This window comes from Hydra vulgaris, chromosome 09 (assembly GCF_038396675.1).
Source record: "Hydra vulgaris chromosome 09, alternate assembly HydraT2T_AEP".
Classification (NCBI taxonomy): domain Eukaryota; kingdom Metazoa; phylum Cnidaria; class Hydrozoa; order Anthoathecata; family Hydridae; genus Hydra; species Hydra vulgaris.
The window spans coordinates 47,018,071-47,030,691 of NC_088928.1; the positions used below are offsets into that span (position 1 = coordinate 47,018,071).

Genomic DNA, 12,621 nt, shown 5'->3' on the forward strand with positions numbered 1-12,621 from the left:
TATTCTGCAGTAAAAATAAATTAGATGAAAATGATGAAATATCTATGCGGTCACTTTAATCATTAGTTTTCCACGTTAACATTTTTGTAATAAAAATGTAAATATTTTTCAAAATTGAATGTTTTGCATACAATTTTGAACCATTGTGTTACGTAAATCAAACTTTTGCCATAAAACTTCCTACCTCATGAAAATAAAAAATTTTATAAGAAGGCATTTAAATGTTTCTAAATTTTCAGAATATTTACACATCAGTCCTTGTTTATCTTAAATTGAGTAAGCAAGAATTCAAGAAAACTTTGCCATAAATTTTCATTTACAAAATCTTGTCAGTGTGAAATGTATATACGCATTAAGGTGAGTTTCCACTCATCCATTTTTTTACAAAAACGGGATAGGAAAAGGAAAAATAATCACTTGAGCATGCATAGTTTTTCTTCGGACAAATTAAAACATACTTGAGGGTTATGACTTTTTAACATTGTGTAAAATGATTTGCTGTCAAAAATTGATGAACTTTATGGGTTTTATTCTAATTATTTTCAAAAAATGTCACCCACAACACAAAATTTTTAAAATGGCATTTAAATAGTAGGGGTGGGGGGGGAAGTAGGGGAGTGGGGGGGGTCGTTATATATAGGAAAACAATAAAAGCTATTTGATCATATTCTAATAGTGATTATGTTATCTTACGTCTAAACAAATAAAAATTGTCTATAAAAAGTTAAATAAAGTCGTATCTTGAGACCGCGCATGTGATTCAAAGTTTGGGGAATTTTAGAAAAAACAACGTTTGGTTAAATGCGGCCGTGGCGCATTGATTAGAGCATTTGCTTTAAAAGCAGGAGATCCAGGTTCGAAACGAGCTCTGGACAAATTTTCGCGTCACGGTAAGGAAGGAGGCGTGAACTTCCTGGTTAAATGCACTTCCGCGGTGCTCTGTGACAAGACCGTTAGGACTTCTTGGGGCACCTAAAATTAAAAAAAAAAAAAAAAAAATGTATATATTTTATTAAGAAACAATTATATAATAATAGAAAATGAAGAATTAAAATATAGAATGCATAAACAATAAACATAGTACTAAAATTCGGTATTAATATACATTAATATACTGTAAAATAATATCTAACTTGGAAGTTTTGTCACGTGACATTTTATCGCGGAAAAAAATCGTTAATATATTTTTGAAAAACTTCGTCCAAAAAACGCCAGAAATGATTTTATGTAGGTGTTGAAGAATAAAAACCCACCCATGAAAATAAATAGTATATACGTACATGTAGATGTTATTTTTTTTAGAAAAGGTTGTACTACAATAATTTGTTTGGGGACGACGTTTTGGTTTAGAATTGATAAAGTTATTTAGTTTTAAATCTTTCAGTTTTGTTAAAATACAAGTAAGTTAAAATAATTCTTTCGTCCCCACGTAAAAACAAATTCTGCAACTATTTATTTATTAGGTGAATAAGTTTTTTTTTTTTTTTTTTGGTAGTCTTATAGGGTGGGTTTTTTGTTTTCTAAGTAAAGATTATTATAATTTCCCCCGTCTTTAGATACAGTGAACGAAATTTTCTTAGCCGCACACAATTTGTATCAGATTTTTCATTATAGAGACTTAATTAAACGTTTTATTAAGAAATTTCTGTATGTGATATATTTATACCATTGTTTGTTAATTGATAATAAAAGATAATTGATATCATTGTTTTTATAATTTCTTTATATAAAAAAATTTAGTTATTTGATTTATTTGAGTGCGAAATTTGTATAGACGCAGTTCTGTTTTATTAAATTTGAGATATAATTTTTAGTTTTGGTGTTTATGTAGGTGTTGAAGAATAAAAACCCACCCATGAAAATAAATAGTATATACGTACATGTAGATGTTATTTTTTTTAGAAAAGGTTGTACTACAATAATTTGTTTGGGGACGACGTTTTGGTTTAGAATTGATAAAGTTATTTAGTTTTAAATCTTTCAGTTTTGTTAAAATACAAGTAAGTTAAAATAATTCTTTCGTCCCCACGTAAAAACAAATTCTGCAACTATTTATTTATTAGGTGAATAAGTTTTTTTTTTTTTTTTTGGTAGTCTTATAGGGTGGGTTTTTTGTTTTCTAAGTAAAGATTATTATAATTTCCCCCGTCTTTAGATACAGTGAACGAAATTTTCTTACCCGCACACAATTTGTATCAGATTTTTCATTATAGAGACTTAATTAAACGTTTTATTAAGAAATTTCTGTATGTGATATATTTATACCATTGTTTGTTAATTGATAATAAAAGATAATTGATATCATTGTTTTTATAATTTCTTTATATAAAAAAATTTAGTTATTTGATTTATTTGAGTGCGAAATTTGTATAGACGCAGTTCTGTTTTATTAAATTTGAGATATAATTTTTAGTTTTGGTGTTTATGTAGGTGTTGAAGAATAAAAACCCACCCATGAAAATAAATAGTATATACGTACATGTAGATGTTATTTTTTTTAGAAAAGGTTGTACTACAATAATTTGTTTGGGGACGACGTTTTGGTTTAGAATTGATAAAGTTATTTAGTTTTAAATCTTTCAGTTTTGTTAAAATACAAGTAAGTTAAAATAATTCTTTCGTCCCCACGTAAAAACAAATTCTGCAACTATTTATTTATTAAGTGAATAAGTTTTTTTTTTTTTTTTTGGTAGTCTTATAGGGTGGGTTTTTTGTTTTCTAAGTAAAGATTATTATAATTTCCCCCGTCTTTAGATACAGTGAACGAAATTTTCTTAGCCGCACACAATTTGTATCAGATTTTTCATTATAGAGACTTAATTAAACGTTTTATTAAGAAATTTCTGTATGTGATATATTTATACCATTGTTTGTTAATTGATAATAAAAGATAATTGATATCATTGTTTTTATAATTTCTTTATATAAAAAAATTTAGTTATTTGATTTATTTGAGTGCGAAATTTGTATAGACGCAGTTCTGTTTTATTAAATTTGAGATATAATTTTTAGTTTTGGTGTTTATGTAGGTGTTGAAGAATAAAAACCCACCCATGAAAATAAATAGTATATACGTACATGTAGATGTTATTTTTTTTAGAAAAGGTTGTACTACAATAATTTGTTTGGGGACGACGTTTTGGTTTAGAATTGATAAAGTTATTTAGTTTTAAATCTTTCAGTTTTGTTAAAATACAAGTAAGTTAAAATAATTCTTTCGTCCCCACGTAAAAACAAATTCTGCAACTATTTATTTATTAAGTGAATAAGTTTTTTTTTTTTTTTTTGGTAGTCTTATAGGGTGGGTTTTTTGTTTTCTAAGTAAAGATTATTATAATTTCCCCCGTCTTTAGATACAGTGAACGAAATTTTCTTAGCCGCACACAATTTGTATCAGATTTTTCATTATAGAGACTTAATTAAACGTTTTATTAAGAAATTTCTGTATGTGATATATTTATACCATTGTTTGTTAATTGATAATAAAAGATAATTGATATCATTGTTTTTATAATTTCTTTATATAAAAAAATTTAGTTATTTGATTTATTTGAGTGCGAAATTTGTATAGACGCAGTTCTGTTTTATTAAATTTGAGATATAATTTTTAGTTTTGGTGTTGAAAAAATCAATTTTAAATTGTAAGTAATTTCATAATTTTACTTATAAAAATATTTTTCATAAATTTAAAATTCAATGTTTCATATTTTTAGTGAAATGGCACATGGAAAATTTTTAAATGACCATGAAAAAGGTTTAATTAAAGCATATAAGGATTCCGGGTTATCTAATAGAGAAATTGGACGAAAAATTGGACGATCTGAAAAGGTGATTAGAAACTTTTTGAAACTTGGGTCAGTATATGGCGTCAATCAAAAAATACGTAAAAACTACAAGATAACGAAAAGGAACGTGGAACAAATTCGACAATTAGCGACAAAACAAAAGTTAACTGCGAGTCAAATCATATCAGAATTAAGTTTGACAATCACTCCTAGACGTGTTCAACAAATATTGTCAAGATCTGATAATATAAAATGGCGAAAACCACTAAAAAAAACCATGTTTAAAGCAAATACACAAAGAAGCACAACTTGAATTCGCCAGAAAATATATGGATTTTGGAGAAAAGTGGAAATATGTCGTATTTTCTGACGAAAAGAAGTTTAATCTTGATGGACCAGATGGTTTTAGCTATTACTGGCATGATTTGCGAAAAAACAATGCACCTCGTTTGTCACGCAATTTTGGTGGTGGATCATTAATGACATGGGCAGCATTTTGTATCAATGGAAAGACATCGATATGTTTTATATCAACAAAAATGAAATCCATTAGTTATACAGATTTATTAGAAGATGTCTTAATCGATTTTTTGAAAAATAACTTGGACCCGGTGGGAAGTGAGCTAACGACTAGCGAGCGACTAGCTAGCTTTATAGCGATTTTCTAGCGATTTTTCTTTTCTTATTTTATTCTTTCGTAATGTCTTTAACATCTTCAAAAATTCGATTTTTAGTGTTGGATCTATTATAATTATGAAAATAATTGAACTTTAAACATGTCGATTTTGTAACGATATGTCGCTAGCTACATATCGCAGTTTTTAAGAAAGCGATTTTATTACGAAAAGACGCTAGCTACATATCGTATTGGTGTAGCTGGTTACTAGATAGCGATAAATCAATAGCTATTCGATTGTTACGTATCGCAGCTTTTAAGCTATCGATTTAATAACGATTTATCGCTATTTACATATCGTAGCTTTGTAGCTAGCTACATGATAGCCACAACTCAATAGCTAGTTGATAGCTTCATATCGCAGTTTTTAAGAAAGCGATTTTATTACGAAAAGACGCTAGCTACATATCGTATTGGTGTAGCTGGTTACTAGATAGCGATAAATCAATAGTTATTCGATTGTTACGTATCGCAGCTTTTAAGCTATCGATTTAATAACGATTTATCGCTAGTTACATATCGTAGCTTTGTAGCTAGCTACATGATAACCACAACTCGATAGCTAGTTGATAGCTTCATATCGCAGTTTTTAAGAAAGCAATTTTATTACGAAAAGACGCTAGCTACATATCGTATTGGTGTAGCTGGTTACTAGATAGCGATAAATCAATAGTTATTCGATTGTTACGTATCGCAGCTTTTAAGCTATCGGTTTAATAACGATTTATCGCTATTTACATATCGTAGCTTTGTAGCTAGCTACATGATAACCACAACTCGATAGCTAGTTGATAGCTTCATATCGCAGTTTTTAAGAAAGCGATTTTATTACGAAAAGACGCTAGCTACATATCGTATTGGTGTAGCTGGTTACTAGATAGCGATAAATCAATAGCTATTCGATTGTTACGTATCGCAGCTTTTAAGCGATCGATTTAATAACGATTTATCGCTAGCTACATATCGTATTTGTGTAGCTAGCTACATGATAGCCGCAAATCGATAGCTAGTTGATAGCTTCATATCGCAGTTTTTAAGAAAGCGATTGTATTAAGATATGACGCTAGCTACATATCGCGTTTGTCTAGCTGGCTACTAGATAGCCAGAAATAGATTGCTAGTTGATAACTAAATATCGTAGCTTTTGTTCAGCGACTTTATTACGATATCGAGATATATCTCTTGCGGCCGACTTTATTACGATATCGAGATCTATCTTTGTGCGGCCGTGGCGCAGTGGTTTGAACGCTTGCTTTATAAGCAGGAGATCCAGGTTCGAAACGAGCTCTGGACATATTTTCGCGTCACGGAAAGGAAGGAGGCGTGAACTTCCTGGTTAAAAATGCACTTCCGCGGTGCTCTGTGACAAGACCGTTAGGACTTCTTGGGGCACCTAAAATAAAAAAAAATAAAAAAAAAATAAATAAATAAATCTCAAAAACTACATATCGCTCCTATATTAACCTATAGTTAATATAGACACGATATCTATATATTACCTATAGTTAATATAGACACGATATCTAGTATTTGAGATATCGTAATAAAGTCCCTGGAAATAAGCTGTGACATATACGCAACACCATGGTGTTCCGTAATGCAGAATACTAAAGTATGTTGATTAACAATTTTAGACTCGTTTTTTTACCCACGCACTTTTTTGATACGTAATTTAATCAAACATATGAATAAATTACGTATCATTAAAGTAAGTGGGTAAAAAAACGAGTATAAAAGTATCATTTTTATTATACGCAATTTAATCATAATTATGATTAAATTGCGTATCATAAAAGTGCGTCGATAAAGAAACGAGTCTAAAAGTGTTAATTTACATACTTCCGAATTACGCAACATAAATTTACACAACTTTTATGATTTTTGGCGTAATTTCTCTAACGACTTAACTTGTCATATTCAAATTTGCTATACATAGCCTGCAATTTTATCGCTATTTCATTTTTTGCACTATCACACTACGATTCATATCGTTTTTAAAATATCAATATCAATATCAAATATGGCATCTAAAATATCTTCAGATGTTTCGGAATGCACTAGAATTCTTCAAAGCTCTAAACGGATGGGCCAAGTTGAACCGGTAACTTACATTTCATTTATTTGTTCTGTAAATTAGTAACCAGACTAGTCTATGGATAGACTTACAACACAGACATAGACAATTCTGTATGTTGTAATGGACACAACAAATGTTTAATTTTTTGTCCTTGTTGTGTCTATCAAATTTTTGATGGTGTCCTAAGATTGCTCAGTTAAAAAATAATTTTCACTTCATAAGTCTACAAAGCATAATTTTTTGTCTATTTGGTGTCTATGATTTTGTCTAAATTTACTTGATTTCATAAAACCAGAAATATTGATTTTTGCCAATAAAATCTAAATTATCCAAAAAATCCCTTAGAAACAAAAAAGAAAATATACGATACATTATATTTGAATTTTATTTCATGGTAAAAATGACTTTTATGGTGACAAATTTAAAGTGGTGACAAATTTTAGGACGGAATATCACAATAATGTTTACACAAATAGTTGATTTTCCAAAATTTAGATCCAATCATAGTCAGATTCACAGTCTGAGGATAGAATGTTAAGAAAATCAGGATTGATTAGATTTTTTAAATGATAAACTTACCTATTAATATTATATATATTATTAATATTATATATATATATATATAAAATATATATATTATTAATATATATATATATATATATATATATATATATATATATATATATATATATATATATATATATATATATATATATATATATATATATATATACAATTTATGAGATATATATATATATAAATAAGATCTTTTTTATATATATAATATCATAAATATCATATCAGTACTAAATTTATATATATATATATATATATATATATATATATATATATATATATATATATATATATATAATATATATATATATATATATATATATATATATATATATATATATAAGTTTAGTTTATTTTTTTGATAATACTTTACCTATATTATATTGCTTTATATTACTTTTAACTAACTTTTATTATTTTTATATAACATATATTATAATATATGTAATAATAATATATATAATATATATATAAAATACATGTATTATATATATATATATATATATATATATATATATATGTGTGTGTGTGTGTGTGTGTGTGTGTGTGTGTGTGTGTGTGTGTGTGTGTGTGTGTGTGTGTGTGTGTGTGTGTGTGTGTGTGTGTGTGTGTGTGTGTGTGTGTGTGTGTAGTCTATTCTTTTGATATTGCTTTACATATATGTAAAGCATTATCAAATATAAAAATTACATTTTTAGTTCATCAGGTTGTTAAGAACAGCTCGTCGAAAAAGTTTTGAAAATGCTAGAGCATCTTTAAATGAAGATGCTAACATTGAAGCAGTTAAAAATAAAATAATTGATGATTATGAATGTGATGCAAGTTGTAATAATGATATTTCATTTGAGTCTAGCGACGTAATTAGTTCAGATGAGTCATCTGATAAGGACAATGACATTAGCATGACATCAAAAATCTACGACATAAATCAAAAGCTTTTGGACTTTTATTTAAGATATAATCTGACTAGAAATGCTATGGAAGCTCTTTTAAAGTTATTAAACATCAATTATGATAAAACTTTGCCATTATCTGTTACTACACTTAAAGCTAAGTCAATAACCTACAACCAGTCTAAAAATTGGGTAAAAAGAATTGAAAAAAAAAATTTGATGTCATATATTGGCGTCAAAGACAATTTATTGTATTGCATGGACCATCGTAATTTACAATTAAGTTTAAAAAATAAAGATGGCAACAGTGGCATAGTAAAATTACGACTGTTTTTTAATTTAGATGGTTTGCCTGTTTTTAAATCTTCTAAATTATCATTTTGGCCAATTCTAATGTCATTTAGGGATTATAATCATATTGGTGCACTTCCTGTAGCATTGCACTGTGGTGTAGAAAAACCAAATTTGAATTTTTATCTTAAACAACTGGTTGATGAATTGCAAATTTTAAGTGTTCCTTTTGATTTGAAAGGACAACAAATGGTTATTTCTGATGTTGATTTTATCTGCGATACCCCTGCACGTTCATTTGCTCAAAATATTTTTAATCACAATGCATACTACGGATGTGGGTACTGTAATATCAAAGGTGAGTATTGTTACAATCGTATTATTTTTACAGATCAGAATTATACACCACGTTCTGATGAAAGTTACAAAAGTATATCAGAAAATAATCAGCATGGCCCTTCACCTCTTTTGAATATCCCTCAATTAAGTGGACTGTAATCGTCATGTCCTCCAGAATATATGCATCTGGTACTCCAAGGTGTGGTGAAAAAGTTATGCACATGTTATTTCACTAAAGTACCTTTTCTGCATTTATCTTGTAGACTTTCACAACATTTACTGAGTAAATTATCCGCTGAAATCGATGATATAAGGAAGTATTTACCATCAGAATTCCACAGAAAACTTAGTTCTTTGGTTAATTTTAAAAACTGGAAAGCCTCTGAATTTCGACAGTTTGTTTTATATCTTGGACCATTTCTCTTACATGATAAATTGCCAGATCGGTATTATGACCATTTTATTATGTTGCACTTCAGCATGTATGTTTTGGCTTCTGATGAATATGTTGCTTATCATGTTATTGCATCTGAGTGTGTTAAAAAATTTGTTGAATTTATGCCTATATTATTTAGCTAAAGATCTATGGTCTATAATGTGCATGTGTTAATTCATCTAGCTTTTTTTGTAGTAAAATATGGACCTTTGGACTCATTTTCTGCATTTCAATTCGAAAATATGTTGGGTTTATTAAAAAGACGAATTAAAACAGGTAGAAACATTTTTCAACACGCAATTGTTTGCTTAAATGATCTTCGATCAGTAACTAATAATCACTTGAACACTGTAAAGATTTCTACTGATCTGCCGGATTGTGCTTTTGTTATTGATGATGGTTCCATTGTTTTATGCACTAGTACAAGTCTTGACTGTTTACATATATCTGGAATTCTTTTATCTTATGTGAAGCCACTTTATACATTTCCGTACTCATCAAAAGTCCTTAGAATTGGATATTATCAGAAAAGTTGCACACATGCTTATAATGTTAGACCCATTCGAAAATGTATCATGATTATTTGTAGGGAAAACTACTTTCTAATTATCCCATTGGTCTGCAAATTAAACTAAAGTTTTAAAGTTGCTATGGGTTATAATTTTAATTTATTTACAGAACTTGATTAGTTTTTTTTTAATTTTTAAAAAAATTTTGTGTTGATTTAAAAATATATCAATTCATTTGAAGTCTTTATACTATTTTAACTGTGTATTTTCTAAATCATAAATGTATAATTTTTATGTTACATTTTGCAAATATTTTATTTCAGATGAATTATATTGTATATTTGTATTGTGACAGTGAAGTTCTGGAATTAAAAAACTGTGACATAATAATGTCAGAGAAACTAAAAAATTGGTCTATGGATGATTGGAGATCTCGTGGTCAAACATTAACGGAAGATGACCTTCAAATAAAGGCAATGCATAATTACAGATAAGTATTTTATACCCTGTTGGAATTAAAAAATAAAAAGTGTTTCAGTAGTAACATTTTTTAAAAGTAAATTAATCTTACAAAATTGTATTTTTTATTTATTTTATACGTTTCAGTTGGAATTGATACGAAATTGCTTATTCAAAAAATTCCAAAACTTGTAGTAAACAAAAATTTTACTCCTAAAAACGGACTCCTTAGACTTATTGATCGTGTGGGTCAAACCAAAAGGCAGAGCATTCCACCATTGAATGTGAGTGTTTTTAAACCAATTTAATAAATTATTTATATTGTAATCAATATACTAAGTATTGCAGAAAATGTGTTGAATATTTAATTTAGGTACTTTAATTTTTATGATCTAAATTTATTTTGATTTCTGGTGGGCTTTCTTGATAATATAGATTTTTGTATACGTTTATTGTACATATAAAACTATGATTGTACAAATACTAAAAAAGTTATTTGTTTTGTAGCATATTCTCACTGCAGAATCAGAAGTAGAAATTGAATTTAATACATCAAAAAAACAAGAGAACTCCTATAAATCTACAAAACGGAAAGAGAAAAGAAAAAGCCTTTCTGAAGAACCGTCTTTACCATCATGGCTGTTGTGGGAGCCACCAAAGCTCCTTAATTCCAATTCAGTATACATTTTTAACAATTTTTTATCCCATTTGTGAAAATAAGAATTTTTATTTGGTTTCATTTGAATGGTTTGTTTGTTGTTTTTTTAGTTACCATTTTTAAATGAAAGAATCAGTATAAAATAATTAGAATATAGTGATAGAGTTTTTATATCATTTAAGAGTATTTATAATCATTGTTAATCTTGTTTTAGAACCTTCTGTCTGTCTCTGCCTCAATGGATCAAGTAGATGACTCGCCAGTTACACAGACAGTGTCTCCATCAGAGTTGCAGTCTGTTTCACAAATTCAACCACTATTGCATTCATCTTCTTCCTTTTCTTTGCCATCTCAAAAAAATGGGATAGACCAAATAAATAACTTTATTCTGAAAGCAAACGTTGAACCCAATACTGTTGAAGGCATTCAATTTATAGTGAATGCCATGTACAGTAAAGTTTGTGGGTTGGAAACCGAAATGCGTACCATACGTTCACTTTTAGACACTAACCATGGTAATAACGAAAATATAAATATAGATTATTTACCAGCAAATTCAGTTGAAGAGTTTGATTCACTAGAGAAAAAAAATAATTCACTCTAATGATAAAGATATCATTTGCAGAAAGATGAAGCAAATTGGTGGGAAAAATGTAAGTGACTTTTTAAAAAATGCTTTAAAAACTTGCATAACAGACAAGCTATGTTGCAGCATCAATCGAACTGGTGCAGATAAAAAGCGTAGGTTTATAGGACCAGTCGAAAGTTTGATTTTTGATGCAGCTTACTGTTTATTTCCAACTGCCACTGAATCCAGTATGACTACCTTAATTGCGAAACACTTGAAAAAATCTAAAGATCGATATTTTGCAACAAGAAAGAGAAATTCTTCTTTAACAAATGATTTAAACAGTCCTGTTAGAAAAATTCGAAAATTAAACACTGACTCGTGTAGTGATTCCAGTTAAATTATTTTTTAAATTTGTTTTATTATTTATTCATCTTTTTTTTTTTTTTAGTTATTTTATTCTTCATATATATTTTTAAATAACTTTTAATATTATTAATTTAATTTAAGCAAAATCATTTAGTTGTTAATGGCTTTTTTTATTTTTTAAAAATAATTCATACATTTTCTTTTAACATTTTATAATGACTTTAACATTTATAATTTTTTATTGAAACCAGTTTTAACATTTTGTATTTAATTTGTTATAAATGCAATCTTATTTCAATGGTTATAATTCATTTCCCTGAAAAATATAGCATGCGATTTTTTCAGGAATATCTTCTAGCCTAACCGATATTTTCTAGCCTAGAAGTGTAGTTATTGTTACGAGTTTTCACTAGCTATTCTCTACCTTAATTAGCTAGCGGGTCGCTAGCTTATTTAGCTAGCAATTCGCTAGCTTATCAAGCTAGCGATCCTCGTGGCCAAATCGCTGTCTTTATCGTAACGACTTGTCGCTAGCTAGTCGCAATTTTTTGTAGCAAGCGATCCTCGTGGCCAAATCGCTATCTTTATCGTAACGACTTGTAGCTGGCGATCCTCATGGCCAAATCGCTGTCTTTATCGTAACGACTTGTCGCTAGCTAGTCGCAATTTTTTGTAGCAAGCGATCCTCGTGGCCAAATCGCTATCTTTATTGTAACGACTTGTAGCTAGCGATCCGCTAGCTTTAAAAGCTAGCGATCCTCATGGCCAAATCGCTGTCTTTATTGTAACGACTTGTCGCTAGCTAGTCGCAATTTTTTGTAGCAAGCGATCCTCGTGGCCAAATCGCTATCTTTATCGTAACGACTTGTAGCTAGCGATCCGTTAGCTTAAAAAGGTAGCGATCCTCGTGGCTAAATCGCTGTCTTTATCGTAACGACTTGTCGCTAGCTAGTCGCAATTTTTTGTAGCAAGCAATCCTCGTGGC

The 12,621-nt window shown here is 28.8% G+C and overlaps 1 protein-coding gene across 1 annotated transcript; it reads left to right on the forward strand.

The window, feature by feature from the left end:
- Positions 1–10,158: 10,158 nt before the first annotated feature.
- On the forward strand, positions 10,159–11,934 carry LOC136084830 (uncharacterized). Its single transcript, XM_065805899.1, has 3 exons — positions 10,159–10,325; positions 10,549–10,719; positions 10,914–11,934. The coding sequence occupies exon 3, from the start codon at positions 10,938–10,940 to the stop codon at positions 11,301–11,303; it is 366 nt and encodes a 121-aa protein (XP_065661971.1). The 5' UTR covers positions 10,159–10,325; positions 10,549–10,719; positions 10,914–10,937; the 3' UTR covers positions 11,304–11,934.
- Positions 11,935–12,621: the final 687 nt, after the last annotated feature.